Below are 17,110 nucleotides of genomic sequence, written 5' to 3' on the forward strand. Positions count from 1 at the left end.
CAGTGTCCAAGAGGATCACTAAATTACTTCAGACTCCAGAATGGGAAACAGGAAAAGATACTACATGACTACCCCATCAGCACTACGCAATTGGCTTGGACATACTTTTACGGATAAACTTTAGTTGACTTTCCCCTGAGAAGCTCAAACTCCCAAAAAATTTCGTCTCTTCTCCTTGGGGTAATCGATAAATCTCAGTATAATTACTGTCCTGAGTTTGTCAGGAATTATCGCTCAACGTAACAACGGATCTCGTCTTCGTCTAGGAGCAGAATAAGATTTATGTCTGCACGTGGATCCATACTGGGTCACAAAGCGACAAGCATATCAATTCGAGGCCTCCGCCGTTTCCAACCGTCGTTTCATTCTCCATGCGTCGCCTCGCGGAAATATCTATTTTCGTGTACGACTCTGCGGACTGCATCACAGCCTGCCGTGAATGGGACATCAGGTGGCAAAGCTGTGAGCGAACGATCGCCGCGGGCACTTAGCAAGGAAAATAGGAAGAATCCTAAACGATCGTCACCACGCAAGAACGGAGGCAAACCAAGGGCCGACACAGCTCTGGACATGATGCAACCGATAATTAGACGATCTCCGCATCTCAGCGAAACGCGCAGGCAAAGCAAACTGGAATTTAAAATTCACACCGACGAAGATGCGAAGCATGCACAGACCAAACGCGCGAGAGGGGTCGCCGCCGGAGCGAACAAGCCAGGAAGGAAATCCGACACAAGCTCCGGCAAATCGAACGGTAGCGGTGACTTGAAGTTCGAGACACAAAGGAGCAGAACCAAAAAGGACAAAAGAGTTACGCGAAAGTGGGACCCTTACGTGCTTGCGGAGAAAATTAAAAAGGCACTGGAGAAGGGACAACTTACAGAGTCAGTCACTCTCGCGCGAGACGGACGCGATCAGTCCACTGTCTCATGGAATTACATTATTCAACACGAGTTTCAGAATAAACATGTATCTGCTGCGCTAGGTTATTTTAATGAGGTATGAAGATGCTCTCAATGTTCTCAGCAATAAACAAAGTTCTAAATTGAAATAGATGCGCAAAAGAGGGGCAGCGCCTAATGATCGAACATTCACAATCGTCCTCAATGGTCTTGCAATCAATGCTGACACAGCGCCGACCGCGGTACAGAAATGTCTTCGAATATTCGCATACATCACGGATCAGAAACGGGTTAAAGTGAACAATTTCCATCTTAATGCAGCCCTCAAAGTATGTGCGTCCGCATTAGATGTTGACGCAATGTGGCAAGTTTTAGAGATGGCCGACAATTTAGTTGAGCCGGACGAAGCCACGTACACAACAATTGCTCCGTTACTAGCCAAAGAAGGTACTAGTATCGACGATGTTTTTCCGAAAGAAAATCTCACACACCGATCTTATTCGGCTGAAGTGGGATTTAAACGGCTCAGAAGAGACTGGCAGGAGAAAGATGTATTTCCTGTTGACGAAACTCATGACAATTCCGCAGCAGGCGGAAGAGGAGGTCGACGGAAATATTTTCGCAATGAGAAGTCGCGGGAAGTAGTCAATCATGAATCGTCCTCGACAGACAGAGTCACTATGCCATACACGGAGGGAGAGATAGGTCGGACAAGTTTCTTGACAAGCCTTCATGAAGAAGACGGCCATGAATCTGCACGGGAGTCTGCGAAACCTGGAAGACGCACCAGAATTAGATAGCGATAAACGTTCTATATTATTGTACAGAGCAGTGTGAAACCACGTCCAATACTGTAGGTTATTTATACATCCATATAGGCGAAGTGTAATATAGTACATAAATTTGATTGAGCGGCAGTTAGTCTAACTGCAGAATCGGAATCTAGTGGAAAACTTAGTCCAGCACGACAAACATAGATGTAGTAACTTACCGCTTGTGACACAGGAGTAGGTCCTATTGCGGTCGTTGTATATGCGTCCTGGTCAAACAAAGCCATATCGCTGTCTGTACCATAATCTTCTCCCGACCGTTGTCTCTGAGTTTCCTCGTCACTAGTATGTAGGAATGCCTCGTCATCCATGTTCTCATCCACTTCTTCACGGTTTGGAATCACACCAAAGGTGACTTCTTCAATGCCGTCGTCCGCATCAGGACCTGCTGCCATATGTTTCACCAGTTTCTCTCTTTCTGGGAGCTTCCGTCTGTGCTCTGTGTCCATGCGATTCCCGTGTTGCTCACTCACTCGTTCATGGATGGGTTGGACCATGTGCTCGCCCAAGTCCCGGTTACTGTGTCTGACCCTATCAGCTCGTTCTCGCTCATCCCGCTCCTGCCTAGCCTCTTGTAACATCCTCTGCAGCGATGGAGCATTAACAGTCTGGTTCCATACTATAACCTCTGACGCGTCCGATTCGTTGCCGTCATCCACGTGCTCATATACCGCCTTGTCTCGCACAACAAAAGGAGACCGATAATCCAACACTGGAAGCCGTGGCGGGGGCAACGGCGCTGGTATTAATAGCTGTCCGGTATCATCTTCCGCGGTCGTACTGTGCTCGTGTCGTTCTTCAACATTCACGGACTGGCCCGGTGGAGATGACTGCACCTGAGATGACGATTCAATCGCGGTACTGCCTGAAAGCGTTCTAATTCTTCTGTCGCTAATCTGCCTCGGCGCCGTCATAGATCTTCTAGTGGTGGCAACTTGTGAGTCGCCAGAAATAGATGGCGGCACGAAACTTTCCTGGTTGTCCATGGGACCATAATCGTCGTCTCCATTGCTATAGCGTACAGACATAACTGGTGACGGTCGAGGTGGACTGACTACTGGTGGTAGAACCAGCTGTCGTCTAGAAAATCCGGCTTGCATATTGGTGCTGGGTTGGATACTGTCTGCTGACGCTTCACCAGTAAAGAGCATGAACTTGACCGCTATGTTGTCGTCGCCAAAACGGAAACCTATAGGCAATGTTGGACCACTGAATGCAGCTTCAATTGTGGCACGAAATGAATCAGCTAACGCGACTAGCACCTGCCACTTGCGTCAGCTCGACCGCTCATCTCATCATTGCGCAAAAATATACATACTCTGAGTTCCTTCATGCTAAACACAGACTCGGCATCATCCTCAACTATGACATCATTAAACTTCTCCCAAGGAACCGTAATCGATGTCATTAGCGGCTGCTTGAGAAAATCACCTTTCTTCGCTCCGGAAACGCCATTGGTGTAACTAGACAACTGCACTTTGTCATCCTTAAATTTAATTGAGAATTGTTCTGCTCGGATGGAGGTGTGATCGAGGAATTCTTTTAGCACTGTCGCCTTGACGTGGAAACTATTTGGATAGTCATCGACGGAGTCTAAAATGCGGAACGGCATTTTTTTTGCGTACGACAATTTATATGTTTTCGTAATCCCTGCATCTCGTTAATCAACACTAGCTCAAAAGGCATCGCGAGGGCGGCTAACCTACCATGATGACAGTGCAAATTGATAATTAACCTCGATTCGCCCGTGCCAGTTGTTTTCGCGCCATCTAGAGATATCTCACATCTCTCCACAGCAGAATCTTTCTCATGTCTCCTAAATATTGGTACAAAAAACTTCGTCTGAACTTCAACCGACACTCTAGCTTGCTCTTGCAGATTCACGGCACTAAGTCCCAAACTACCTTCCCTCCGGGACGATGCCTGGCCGATGAAATTGAATCTGTCGAAGAACCCCTGATTGAATTCAATTGACGCGAATGTTGTCTTGCCAGATCCAACGGCGACCAGTTTCACCTATACTCAAATGTATTAGAATGACGCACTAGTATCATCAATAGACAATTAGAATCGTACGCCGTTGTCGTAAACTGCGATCGTGATGTAGCCGTTGATCCGGCTCAGTGCGTATATCGAGCGCGACCAGTCTCTAAACTTGGACCCCGAGCTGAACGTAAGCGAGAACCGAGCCATTCAGTCTCAAGGAACCGTAGGCACGCGGCCACAATGTCAACTGCAAGGCGACGCAAACTGGTGTTGGCCAAACTGAAGATTATTGATGTCCTGGGTGTGACACAGGGTGTTGGAGAACTCTCCCAATTTACCCGGCGTACGCGTCGCGCCATTCTTTTGTCGATATTCCCAAGTCAATAAGGTAGCAACAGAATAATGCATGCGAGCATGATTTTATTTGAGCTCTCCGATGATTCTGCACATATAAATTCTCTTCGCCAGGTTTCATTCTGGAACTGTCTAGTGTCTGCATTACAGATGTACGGTATTGCTTAAGGATAATGAGTAGTTAGCCACTTTTTGAATATATAGTCGCCGCGTACAAATTCAGCCATTATTAACTTACAAGCTGTCAACAATGCGTCGCATTATACCAATTTATTGTATAGGAAGTGTAGGAAGTTGTCGTTATAATTTAGCAAGTATCAGAATCCTCTGGTTCTGGCAAATTAGAGTTTGAACATTCTGCAGACTTTGAACTTCAACCAGACGAACGGGGCACGCTATTCCTAAATTGCTAAAATCAGTGTTTTTGTTGGAGAATGTATTTCATATTACAATATAGGCGCGAAAACCAAAGAGGAGCGAACAAGGAATAGAACTAGTAAACTTAGCGGCGAGGAGTGATCTCTGCCACCATATCTGCCAAGAATTTGAATGAGTTTCAACATGAGTTGATATTGGAACTCGAATGCGATTACAGCAAAGAAGTCAATCGCAAGGCGGAGTATTAGCGATGGCGTGTATTGACTGATGCAAGTAGCCTAACATAAAAAGATGAACGCGCTACTAGCCACGGAGAAGCAGCCGCCTGTGAAGCCAAGTCTATTATGGTAAGCAATTACGTGCAGGTACTGGCGAAACTGGGGAACACAAATAGAAACAGGCCCTTGCATTTTGAAAAGCCATTTTATTTTTTTGATTAATCTTATGCAGTGCCTGCGGAACACGCAAGAAGATATTACTTCCCAGCGCAGTTGAGATTTCGGTATGTGACCGTCATTCGTCGGCGTCTCCTTCATAGTCGGCTTGCCCTCATGGCGTAATGGTAACGCGTCAGACTTCTAATCTGAAGATTGTGGGTTCGAGCCCCACTGGGGGTGTTTAGTAAAACACTCTTAACAGAGAAAAAGCGTCCGTCCTTTTTTTTTATTTCTATTAAGTTAGCTATGATTCTACTGTTTGATTTCATCCAGTATATCATATGCTATTGTTACCGTTGATCGCATGCTAGCAAACGCACTCAATAGAGAACATCAGCTGCATATGTCAATTAAATGGGGGCCAATCACCATCCATGCATAATTACAGTCAGATACTTTATTGTTTAACATAAAATCGTAAGGAATCACTACGCTCGGAATTGCAACAGCAAAACAAAACGAAAATAAATACATAATAAGTAAATAACTACAAGAGAAGTACAATACTACAAGTATTAATTAAACAGACTATATCTGTTTTGAAGGCTCCCCAATGCAACATCAAAAAAACATTCAACAAAACGAAGAAAATCCATTAATAATGCAGAAGAAGAAACTAGACGAGTATATGAATAGGAACATCCCAATCGTCCAAACTAAACATTATACATAGACATCAATTGCTCTACAAAGAAGTTCTAATCACACATGGTAATAATAAGAGAAGAAAATGTAAAAAGCAAAAAAAATGCGAAACTACCAAATGTAACGGGAAAAACGGTAAGAACGACCAAACCAACACCGCGACTAAAAAGCAACCAACTTAATGCAAACATTTCCGGTCTAAACCTTCTCGCTGTACTTTTCATTGTAGTTCTCATTGTACTTCGGAAGCTGAAGCTTGCTGGCTGTGTTACTCACCAGTGGCGATTTCGATTCATCATTGTCAGCCAGAGTCTCAATTTCCCACTCGGACGATGGACTGTCAGTCGGGCTGGCATTACCAGACTCGACCGAGGAAGAGATAGCCCATTCTTCATCCGCGACATAGAATTCCTTAGTAAGTCTGGCTTTGGTGCTAGGACGAAGTCCCATGTCCACGTAGTCGTATGCCCATCGTGACGCCTTGTCCATCTGCACAGCAGGCAGAAAATTTCGGGAAGCGATATAGAAGACGGTCGCAGATAGGATAGCGCCTCCGATCAAGTCAATGAAGTAGTGGTGAGTAAGGTACATTGTTGACCACCAAATCCACAAAACATAGCCAAGAAGTAAAGGAGTGAGCCGCGGGAAAACATATGCAATGAAAAGAACCTCGATAACTGCACAGCCAGAATGAAGTGACGGGAAAGCACCGAAGACCATCGGGGAAGCCGTGAAAGACGACGTGTAAAGATCGAGTCCAAGTATACCGTCAACGCGAGCAAGTCCACCGGGAGAGCCTCTGATATCATAAGTGGCTGGAGCAAGACCGTACATATTCTCATACCACGGTGGTGACGTTGGAAAGAAAAGCTGGATTGAGACCCCTATCAAGTTCATATATCCGAACGATCGTGCAAATACCGGAAGGGTGCCGGGTGCAGCAAACAGGAACATGATAGCTGAGCAAACAAATGGCGCCCCAAAGTGAATCAAACCATATGGAATCCAAGCCAAAACATCAAGAAGGGAGTTATTATGCGCTGCAAGCACGTTACTCAAATTTCCGCCGTACAAAATGGTCTCCAAGCTAGGAAGTACCCGAACCGAGATAGATGGACGCCAATCAGCTGGAATGAACCTGGCGAGAACAAATATATTAGCAAACGTTTCAATTGTATATCGATGTCGAAACCTACCGGCAAGAGTAGAACAGGATAAGCCACGTGCCAATGGGAATGAAAGGAAAGAAGAATTGTGAAGTTATCGGAACCAGCAATGCCAATGTAAAAAGAGCTGCAATAGCCAATTTGACAAATACACTCGGCTCGGTGACTACAAAGAAAACAAAGCATGCAATAGTGAAGGCGAGCAAATACTGAACGTCATAGAGGTTCCACTTGTGACGCTGAACGCGCTTGAGCGTTTTCTTAACGTCCCACGACCGGTCTAATCGAGCTAATGTCGACGATGGAGGAACATCTGACATAAAAAAAGTACGGAACTTGCGCCGTAAGTATGTTGTCGGTAACAGCATGACGAAGAATGTGCGAAAACTAGTTGCGTCTAGCGACTATTAGAAATTACTGTTGGCGGAGTAGGTGATGGACGACTGCAAGTCAGGTAGCGACAGGAGAGCGGAAGGACAAATAAAATGCTTCTACCTGCACGCAGACCGGGTCGCAGATGTAAGCGACCACAAGAGAGGGAGGGAGGATGGCCGCGTGAGTGGAGATAGAGTAACAATCAGAGGAGCGGAATGAGGCGGGCGGCGACCGAGGGCAGATATGTACTTGTCCTCGCGAAATCTAGTAGATTTTGGCTGGGGGGCGAAGTTACAATTTCAGTTAAGTTTAGCACCATAAATGCAGAATTTGTAAGAGGGATATGGCTCAGCGGCTGGACCGGCCCTGGAAGAGGCCGAAGGTTTTTCGGAAGGCGCTTGACAGCTGACAAGCCGTGTCTGTCCGGGCCCCGGCACTCAGCCAGAATCTCCCGAGTTCCCGGTAAAACTGCGTGGAATTCGCCATGGTCGTGGCCTGTAGCTTAACAAATTACAGAATATTGTTATAATGGTACATTCATTCTCGTCAGAAGGACTCTTTCTTTGAGATGCATCGGAAGGTTGTACAAAATGCGCATTATTCCTTCCTTAGAGTCGGCGTCAATAATTCGACCTGCTGATGACGTATGTCCACTCTTTCTAATATTCTCGACAATATCTCGACAGTCCACATTGGATTAGCTGCACTGTTCTTGCGCCCCGCCGTTAAGCCAATACCTTCGCGTATGTATGATACCAACGTCAGCATCCGTTCTTGCAGGTAATACCACTAAAACTTTCACGCCAGCTAGACTAATGCACAAGCTCCGCCTTAGTGTCGATAGCTCGCGCCACCCTTGGCAGTAAATAATGCGTAATCACACATCCTTTATCTCATTTTTAAAAATGGCAACCTACTACCGTCATTGGTGACAGCTCAGCAAGTCGCAACTAACGTCAATTTTCTCCACCAGGATTTCATCTCGTTTTCGGCGATCATGGTCGCTTAATCCCGTAGACTAATCCTTGGGAGACTGGGAGCTACAAAAAATCGCTGTCCCCACCTCCACAAGGGAGTCGATTCAGTAACTATATACATTATGGGCTGAAAACAATTGCATATCTAGGACTGTAATGTATACAAGCTTTTTTTATTGAAAAAGCCGATGTATTAGTAGCTATTTTTTTTGCCTATGGTACAAGAGTAGATTTGGCGTCATCCAAACGCAGAAAGCGGGGTTAGCTCAGTTGGGAGAGCGTCAGACTGAAGTTAAACTTCGGTTAGTAATCTGAAGGTCCTGTGTTCGATCCACAGACATCGCATTTTATTTTTGGTGTCATGATATTTTTTGTTTTAGCAATTTTGTTAATAGATTTAACGTGGGTGATAAGCGAGCCGCGCACATTTCTACTCATCGTATATCTATCAACTTTGACACGACATTTTTCCACAGCAAAATATGGAATCCGCTTCTAAAGAACGTAGACTTTATTAGCCCTCGAAGCTACCGAAAAACACGCTCAGCTAAACATACGACAGGCTGCAACGGAGCCAGGTAATCGCGAAAGGGAGTTAATGCGGAAGGGTGGTTTATCCCGCCGTTCATCGTAGTTCAAGGGGCCAACCACCTCGCAAGCTGGTACTCGGAGAGCAACCTTCCGCCAGATTGGGTCATCAACCCTACCGATAATGGCTGGACAAACAACGAGACAGTCTTGAATGGATTCGACATTTTGATAGACATATCAACCATCGCAGAATATGCGGATATCGATTGTTAGTGATTGACGGCCATTCGAGTCACCGTTCGGCGGAGTTCGACCAGTTCTGCAAGGAAAGGGATATTATCACAATCTGCATGCCTCCCCACTCATCCCACCTTCTTCAACCGCTAGACGTTGAACGCTTCAGTCCACTGAAACGGGCGTATGGTCGCGAAATCGAGGAACTCACCAAGTGTCACGTTACCCACGTGACAAAGGTCGAATTTCTCGTCGCATTTCGGGCCGCATTTTTCGCGTGTATGAACGAAAAGAATATCAAGCAGGGATTCAGAGGGTCAGGTTTAGTACCTATGGGCCCTGAAGTTGTGCTATCCAAGTTGGATATCAGGATACGGACTCCAACACCTCCGCGTCTTCTATCCCCCCACGTCCAACCCTTGGATCTCTCAGACGCCGCACAGCCCGATAGAGGCTGTCTCACAGTCTGAATTCATCAAAGGTCGCATTGCCAGTCATCAAAATATCTCACCCACACCGATTTATAATGCCGTCGATCGGCTTGCAAAAGGGACGCAAGCATTAGCTCACTCGGTCACGCTCCTCAGCGAACAAGTGCGTACACTTCAAAAGGCAAATGAAATATTAAGCAAGCGCCGGCGGGCAAAAAGGACACGTATCAGGCTTGGAGGATCCCTTACCGAACAAGACGGGCAAGACCTGATCGCACACAAAGACGTTGTTGAGCAGCTGGAGCGCGAAACGTGTGAGAGTAGCGGTCGGAGGAAGAGAACAGAGCCAGCTCAACGGCGCTGCGGTAAGTGAAGCCCGGACATAACGCCCGGACTTGCGATGGAAATAAAGAAACGTCTATTATACATAGTTCCGATTAGTTATAATTGATTGACTTTGTTATTGTGTCGTAATTGGGCTTAGACGTTGGAAGGGTCGTAGAATGTGCGCGGCTCGCTTATCACCCACGTTAAACGCTATGCAAGATCTGATCTTATTTTGTCAACAAAACCCTTACGATCATGATGAACAATAGGAATATTCTTAACATATCTAAATTGCTTATATAACCTTGCCCAAATGCATTTAAAAAATTGGTATCCCAGTCCCAAAAGATATGAGTAAAGAACCTAATACACTCTAACGGCCAAACTATACTGTATCCGCCGTCATCTGTTGATCATTCTGGCAGCCATTCAGTTCCCCGCTTTTAACAATATTCATGGTCGTTATGTCATCAGGGACAATTTCCTTCTCCGCTTCTATTTCGCGTCGCTTTTCTTCGTCCAATATAGCTTTTAACGCCTTTCCGATACGCGGAAGGTCGCCTAATAATCCAACATGACCTCTCTCCGATTCTACTTCAGCAGAAATCTGGAATCCTTTCGGCGGCATCAATTGCCTCGCATGCACGACGCCGTCCCCCGGACCAAAAATCAAGTCCGAGTAACACCCCTCCAGTATATCGCGTTCTCCAAACACACGCGAGCCACTGACCGTGGGTACACTGCGACCGTAGACAACCGCTAGTGGCGGGTATTTCTTCCGCGGATCGAAGGCTAGTGATTCCTTAAATTCCTTGGTGCGTACCAGTGTGCGTTGGAGATAATCTACCGCATCGACGAATGGCAAGGAGGACGATTGTGGAGGCGGCGACTGACGAGGGGCTAGCGATGTCGGTGCTATCAATTTGTCGACTACTGATTTCGTGGTCGACAGGCCTTCGCCGTTTCCGTCTTCCTCGTGAGCGGCATCCAATGGCCCCTTATGCGGCTTCACGGCACACGGCGATAATCTGTACTTCACCCATGTATTCACGTCAAAATAATCGAGCCTAATCTCCTCGCCTGTAGTCTTGTCAACAAAGCATCGTCCATCCAGCGGCATGAAAACAAAGCTGCTGCGCATAGTAAAGTTAACCTGTGCGGACAGCACTTTAGAGCTAAGAAGCACGTTTTCGCCGTTCCGAAGCGGGCCTAGAATGTTCACGCAGGAAATTGGTGAGCCGACATATAACAAGCCTCGGAATAGAGATGGATCTTGTTGCATGGCGCCATGAGCTATTAGGCCGCCCATAGAATGTGCGACCACGATTGGACCCTTCCAAGGCTCCTTGCTTTTCCGTTTGAGTGATCTGAGGTAATCGACCATCTGATTTGATATATTATCGGCAGAAAGACGCCAGTCATAGCCATATTCATGTACACGGCAATTGGGATTCACCTAGTACTGTTGTCAGCAGATTGGTTGAACGTTGTACCATTGCAATGAGGTACATACCTGTAATCGTTTTGCCAGCTTGCGAGAAATATCGATCGGCCCTATATGCGAAAGAATTCCGTCTGGAATAATGTCTTGTTCCACGTTCGCCTCATCTTCGTCAGACAACCCGATCTCCAAGTTAATCTTCCGGATATTGAGGCCTACTTTAATTGGAATCCAAACTCTGCGTCTGGTTTTCGCGTCTCGCAAGATGCTCCCTCTGTAACCACCAATGATCACAACATCACCGTCAATCTCAGGAAAAGCGTCCTTAGGGCCCGATGAAAACAAGTTAATCTGCTCCATCGAAATATTAGTCAATAGGGTCTCCTTGACAGCCCGTAGTCGCGCATTATCCATCTGATGTACACGCGAAAACTTGGTCTCGTCTTCGATGAAATCTTGCCTAGGCTCTCGCTGTGGTATATCTTGCGTCTCTTGCCTAATTGGGAGTTGATCGCGAACTTTAGCATGCCCGTTGTGAGAAAAATTGAATATTGGCAATGCAAGTGCTTTCTTGGGATATTTAAACATGAGAGACTTTTCATAATCTTGGTGCCGCAACGACGGCTCAGGAGATGAGCTACTCCTCGACACATGATTGTCTGTGCTACAGATGCCCCCCGATGATTTGCTGCTCTGCCACGACGATGATCTGCCGATCTTAAACTCGCGAAGCTCCTTGAGAGTCGGCAGCGATGGCGCAGTAGGAATCGTAAACGGAAGTGAGAACGAGAAGATCTTGAATCCATTCGAAGAACTCTCGTCGGTAAGGGTGGGGGAAGCCAAGTGGCCGTGCTGCCCAGGAACTGATATGACCTTTGAGTCAGGTTGACCACCCGTACAAAACAGTTCCCAATGGTCCGCATTATGATTATAATCAGTCTTATCCTCGCCGATGTGCCTGGCTAGCTCAGTTGATTGAGCAAACTCAATTGTCTTACTAAAGCTGTCAGTCGAGCTCTCGTCGTCTTTTTCAGGACTGTACTCCGCGTTGTTGGAACCTTGTGGGTGCGAAGGCAGAGCGAGAGAGATGCAAGAACCACCAATGATAGACTCTGCTTCGGCCGGCAAAATCGTGCCAGCGTCAGAATCGTCGCTGTCCTCGTTGGAGTCGTAGTCTTCCATACTTTCTCTCCTCGTTTGGCGATCATCTGACGTCGACGGCGACCTCAGCGAGAGGGTTGATCCGCTCGCATGCCGCTCTGAAACGGTTGCTTCAGAATCTGGAATATAGAAAGGTCGCTTATCGTGTCCAGAAGTATCCGCCGAGTGCCGTCCAAGAACGTGTGGTATGCTGGGAATCCGGACGTGCGACCGAGAGCCGGAGGAAAAGCTGCTCTCTCCTGCTGATGGCTTCATTGCCTCTTTGAGAGAATGGCCGAGGGTCATGTTGTGTAGATCTTTCAATCGCTGTTGGTCGCCGTCGTAGAGTCAAGTTTAAATTCTCGCGGGGAACATTTTTGGAAAGATGCGAGCGGGAATGACTTATTAGTAGAAATAGAGGAAGAGAAATATGAAGATGACCTGTACGGAGATCTAAAGAGGAGTATGATAAGTACGAATGCAAGTGTTCGCCGTACGCATCATGCGCGTGTAGCCGCTTCCTCTGTGGATGCGCTGCTCTCAAATAGAATTCGAACCCAAGGAAATCGTTCAGCACCGATCGCAGTAATATGATGAGTGCGTAAGGAAGTGGAGGCGCACGCAGAAACGTAACCTCCATATTCCCTCTAGTAATTTTCGGCCGGTGATATTTGAGCCGGACTCGCGGACCCGGAAACCATCGGATGACGTCATCGCATAGTGCATATACTTCGGTGCCGTCGGAGACGCGCTAGCGGATATCGGCGCAAACTTTCCGCCGGTTGGTTTAGGGTTGATACATCTGCATGCATTGCTATGCGGTTACAAGCTATAGATTCTAAAATTATATACGTAACCGCCCTCTAAATGCACAACTTCTCCATGAATTTTATGTAGTCAAGTCCCTGCTCCGTCCCGTCTTTCGGCATTATTTCCTCTAGTTGTTCTATCATCGGATCCGGAACAAGAGAATTTCGAAGATCAAACTCTGTGATATACGGCTTTTACGCCGTCTTAGTCAATTGAAAAGTAAAATCAGAGTAGGTTTAGACATACCTTGCCCTCAGCGATCTCCATAAATGACTGAAGGACCTGCTCCGCCGTATTCTGATCTTCTGTGACGTCCACCTATGGAAAATGCAGTTAGCATACACTCCGGAAGGTGGGCAATCGCAACTGCCTACCATGTAGCGGATGAAATGCTCAAATGACACAGTCGGCTCTCCTTCTCGCACATCATCAAACACCTCATGCATCTCGTCCTCAGAGTACACTAGTCCCAGACTGGCCAGCGCTGCAGCAAACTCGACTTCTTCAAGAGAGTTCTGCTGTCGTTTGTCAAAGTACCGGAACACGGACTCAAATTCCTCCAACTGAATAGGCGTCAAGTTCGTCATACTGCGAGCCACAATCTGGTTTTCTATAAATGAGAGTTTCTTTGCAATCGCACTTTGTGCCAGTTTCAACTCATATTGTAGCTCATCGTATGAATATACCGTGTAATCGTTCTCCTCCACATTAGCCTCCTCCAAATCTCCCGACAATCTTTGTAGCGCCGTTAGTAAATCCTTCACAGGCTCCAACTGCCGCTCAACCTTCTTGACCTGAGATTGTTGATCATCGAGTTCGCCATCCAACTGAACAAGTTGAATCGACACCGAATCAATTTTCTCGGCAACGGTGTTCGCAGTCTCGGCAAACTTCTTCCGAAGGTTTTCTTTGATATCTCTAATAGTTTCATTAATCCTCTTCGAGCGTTGGCCTTCAGCCTGGACTAGATGTTTCCACGAAACATCCAATTCTGCCAACGTTAGTCCACTCGGCGGCTCGTAATCTTTTAGTCCATAAGTCGCCAATTTCGTCTTGATGTTTCCCAACATAGATGTTATTTCTGTCTTCTCGGCAATCCAGGACCGCTTCAGCTGAGATTTGTATTTAGAAAAATCCTGGTTTTGCGTTCTGGCATCGGAATACGTGCCACTAAACACTGCGGTGTCCCAGGACTTTATTTGATCCGCGATATTTTCGAGGAGCTTTTTGATGCGAGACTCGTATGAATGTTGTAGATCGTAGCTGGACGACATGACCTCCACAAATTTCTCCACTCGACGGCCCGCTGTTTCGATTTTGTCTGGGTGGCACGGTTGTTAGATGCCTAATCAGACTATAATGCGCCAGTGAGCTTACCCAGTGCAGAGAACGCGTGAAACCAGTGTGCGACATATGTCATGATCGATCTCTCATCTGGCTTCGCTACCAAAACATCCTCAACGTCAAGAAGTTGCTATTAGCCGTTAGGAAAAGTCAAATGTAAAGCAATACAAGCATAGATGTACCGGAATACCGACTTCCTCCGATGCTAATTTCAGAGCAAGTTCAATATTGCCCTTCGCGTCGGACTTGTCGAGTGAGTCGTAGTCAATTAAGTCCGGCCTATGTCGATCCAACAGTGCACAACTGTTACATTGTTAATACATGAAGGTCGTGTAGCACAACAGAAGACGTACAATGCGAGACCGTTATTCCAGCTGGCCGAGAAATCCGTGATCTCCACATCGTCGTACAACACAGTTTTCCGCTGACACCACAGAAGAAGGCCCTCCTTGGCAGTGTGTCCCTCAGCACTTTAATCACGTTAGTTTACACCAATTCGTAGTGACCCCCAACTCATCGCGGCGTACTTAATTTCTGAGATCGAGAAGTTCAGAATCAAAGTCCACAACAACCCCAAAATCAACTTAACATTCCCATCGACAATATCTTCGGCACCAATGTTATACAGCTGAATTCCTCTTCGTCTAATATACTCCAAGGCAACAATAACATTCTCGGCCTTTTGCACTCGCAACTTCGGCCTTGCGGCGTATCGTCCCAGGCTTTCATTACCTATGATTTCAAGCAGTTGAATTAGCTTGACTCCGTCCGAGAAGTCGCTATGGAGGTTTTGCACCGATGTAATTCCTCGAGCTTCTAAATGACTGTTTGTCCATCGTAGGAAGGCTTTATGCTGGGTTGCTACCCATGCTGGTGTCGCTGGGAATGCAGTCATTTCAGGCAGTGTGTCGGAGAGGTCGGATTGTTCAGAAGATATGATCGTCGGTCTAACACGGTAGTAATTTTGGTGATTCACAAGAAAGTAAAGTCGTTTCCATAGAAAGTCTTCGTATTTCAGTGAAGTAATACATTCGCGATTTGTGGATGTCAGAGCTACGCGATGCGGTTTTTCGTGACGCCAACTGAAACTCCTTTGGTCAACGCAAAACACACCTGACGCGTTTCTCTCTCACTATAATTCAGTTTTCGGCACGGCCACATTAACGCGCCACAAGATAACAGCCACAGTCATAGACACCAGGGGTCAGCAAGGTTTTAATGGGTACGAGGTCATTGCAACATAGAAATCAATCGAGAGCAAAAAGAAATGCTAGTCAACTTAAGTTACTCATATATTTTGAATACAACCGTACTATCAAATTTGAATACTAAATGTACAGAATGTTATTTATGTCGTATGGCTTTCTAATGGTACGAAACAAGGCTTTTAATGATTTATCTTCCACGGTACCGCTTAGGTCAACGCCATGGTCCGTCGAGGAGCCGATAACTGTCCAGAAATTGTGATCACCGAAATTTGTCTTCGTTCATAGTCTGACCACACAAGCTACTGCTTATCCACAATTATCATCAAATTCGCATTACCATCTATTTATAAATTGACTATGTCTGGTGGTGAAATGCTTGGTGTCCCAATTGGCCCAGTGGGCTTCGGTCTGATGGGCTTCACCTGGCGGCCAAAGATCACACCGGATAATCAGGCATTTGCCGTTATGAAGCGAGCAATTGACCTCGGAGCTAATTTTTTCAACAGTGGTGAATTCTACGGTTCTACTGAGCCGACATTGAATTTGGATCTAGTTAACAGATTTTTCACGAAGTATCCCGAGTATTCCGAAAAGGTGAGTTGAAATGAACCCGGACTATAAATCTGAATGATGTTGGTGCTGAGTATAGTATAGGTCGTTCTTTCGGTTAAGGGCGGCGTTGATTTAAAGACTCTTACTCCCGATGGAAGACCTGAAGCTGTCCGCGCAAGTGTTAATAACATCATCAAGCATCTCGGCGGAGCAAAGAAAGTCGACATTTTCGAATGCGCTCGCGTCGACAAGAAAGTCCCCATCGAGACCACTATTGGCGCCCTTAAAGATATGGTCAATGAGGGCCTTATCGGTGGAATCTCTCTCTCCGAAGTTGGCGTTGAGAGCATCAGGCGAGCTGCGAAAGTGCATCCGATTGCCGCCGTTGAAATAGAGTACTCGTTGTGGTCATTAGAGGCCTACGAACTTGGAGTGTTGCGAACTTGTGCCGAACTCAGAATCCCGGTTGTTGCGTACTCGCCTCTTGGCAAGGGATTTTTGACCGGTCAGATTCGCTCCCGTACGGACCTTGATCAGGGTGATTTCCGCTTGCACTTTGACCGGTTTTCGGAGGAGAACTTTGCGTTAAATTTGCAACTTGTGGATGAGGTTGAAAAACTCGCGGGAAAGAAGAATATCACTCCCTCGCAACTCGCCCTATCTTGGATTAAGAAGCATGAGGAAGTTATTCCCGGTCTCACTATCATTCCCATCCCCGGTGCGACGACTCTTGATCGTATCGAAGAGAACTACGCGACGGTGCCGCCTTTAACGGATGAAGAGTTTGCGGAGATTGGTGAGATTTTGAAGAAGTTTGAGGTTCGAGGTGGAAGATATAATGCGCATGCCGCTGCTCATTTGTGGGGCTAGTCAGCAGGATGCGAGATATTGTACAATATTAGAAGAACCATTTTACGGCATATTTTATTTCATTCCAACTATTGAGTGTATAACGCTGAAGTCGCTCCGAACATCTGCGCTATGTGCGCGAAGCTTTGCAATAGACTTTGTCTTTCGAAAGACTGATCAGGTAAATGCCCAG

General features: G+C 46.4%; 6 protein-coding genes and 2 non-coding genes across 8 annotated transcripts; 4 read left to right on the plus strand and 4 right to left on the minus strand.

Annotated features, from left to right (window-relative positions):
• Nucleotides 1–18: 18 nt before the first annotated feature.
• V1508DRAFT_415534 (uncharacterized protein) lies at nucleotides 19–1,786 on the plus strand. Its single transcript, XM_066940077.1, has 2 exons — nucleotides 19–999; nucleotides 1,055–1,786. Exons 1-2 carry the CDS (start codon nucleotides 283–285, stop codon nucleotides 1,700–1,702), a joined length of 1,365 nt encoding a protein of 454 aa, XP_066796366.1. The 5' UTR covers nucleotides 19–282; the 3' UTR covers nucleotides 1,703–1,786.
• Nucleotides 1,413–4,022, minus strand: V1508DRAFT_84547 (Rad9-domain-containing protein). The gene is made up of 5 exons (XM_066943077.1): nucleotides 3,809–4,022; nucleotides 3,439–3,748; nucleotides 3,051–3,382; nucleotides 1,894–2,994; nucleotides 1,413–1,844 (listed from the first exon to the last, which is right to left on the minus strand). Exons 1-5 carry the CDS (start codon nucleotides 3,923–3,925, stop codon nucleotides 1,821–1,823), a joined length of 1,884 nt encoding a protein of 627 aa, XP_066796367.1. The 5' UTR covers nucleotides 3,926–4,022; the 3' UTR covers nucleotides 1,413–1,820.
• A 973-nt stretch (nucleotides 4,023–4,995) lies between these two features.
• V1508DRAFT_t38 lies at nucleotides 4,996–5,067 on the plus strand. Its single transcript has one exon. It is a non-coding gene; the product is annotated as a tRNA-Arg (tRNA).
• A 189-nt stretch (nucleotides 5,068–5,256) lies between these two features.
• V1508DRAFT_415537 (uncharacterized protein) lies at nucleotides 5,257–7,294 on the minus strand. The gene is made up of 2 exons (XM_066940078.1): nucleotides 6,729–7,294; nucleotides 5,257–6,670 (listed from the first exon to the last, which is right to left on the minus strand). Exons 1-2 carry the CDS (start codon nucleotides 7,064–7,066, stop codon nucleotides 5,731–5,733), a joined length of 1,278 nt encoding a protein of 425 aa, XP_066796368.1. The 5' UTR covers nucleotides 7,067–7,294; the 3' UTR covers nucleotides 5,257–5,730.
• Nucleotides 7,295–8,305: 1,011 nt separating this feature from the next.
• On the plus strand, nucleotides 8,306–8,395 carry V1508DRAFT_t39. The gene has a single exon. It is a non-coding gene; the product is annotated as a tRNA-Phe (tRNA).
• Nucleotides 8,396–9,780: 1,385 nt separating this feature from the next.
• Nucleotides 9,781–12,865, minus strand: V1508DRAFT_415546 (uncharacterized protein). The gene is made up of 2 exons (XM_066940079.1): nucleotides 11,087–12,865; nucleotides 9,781–11,029 (listed from the first exon to the last, which is right to left on the minus strand). The coding sequence occupies exons 1-2, from the start codon at nucleotides 12,458–12,460 to the stop codon at nucleotides 9,959–9,961; spliced, it is 2,445 nt and encodes an 814-aa protein (XP_066796369.1). The 5' UTR covers nucleotides 12,461–12,865; the 3' UTR covers nucleotides 9,781–9,958.
• Nucleotides 12,866–15,397, minus strand: V1508DRAFT_369098 (calponin homology domain-containing protein). The gene is made up of 7 exons (XM_066937432.1): nucleotides 14,836–15,397; nucleotides 14,662–14,778; nucleotides 14,491–14,611; nucleotides 14,342–14,438; nucleotides 13,339–14,285; nucleotides 13,211–13,282; nucleotides 12,866–13,155 (listed from the first exon to the last, which is right to left on the minus strand). Exons 1-7 carry the CDS (start codon nucleotides 15,201–15,203, stop codon nucleotides 13,018–13,020), a joined length of 1,860 nt encoding a protein of 619 aa, XP_066796370.1. The 5' UTR covers nucleotides 15,204–15,397; the 3' UTR covers nucleotides 12,866–13,017.
• Nucleotides 15,398–15,455: 58 nt separating this feature from the next.
• On the plus strand, nucleotides 15,456–17,108 carry V1508DRAFT_415552 (NADP-dependent oxidoreductase domain-containing protein). Its single transcript, XM_066940080.1, has 2 exons — nucleotides 15,456–16,110; nucleotides 16,171–17,108. Exons 1-2 carry the CDS (start codon nucleotides 15,874–15,876, stop codon nucleotides 16,936–16,938), a joined length of 1,005 nt encoding a protein of 334 aa, XP_066796371.1. The 5' UTR covers nucleotides 15,456–15,873; the 3' UTR covers nucleotides 16,939–17,108.
• Nucleotides 17,109–17,110: the final 2 nt, after the last annotated feature.

Source organism: Lipomyces doorenjongii (assembly GCF_038497915.1).
Source record: "Lipomyces doorenjongii strain NRRL Y-27504 unplaced genomic scaffold V1508scaffold_18, whole genome shotgun sequence".
NCBI classification, from domain to species: domain Eukaryota; kingdom Fungi; phylum Ascomycota; class Lipomycetes; order Lipomycetales; family Lipomycetaceae; genus Lipomyces; species Lipomyces doorenjongii.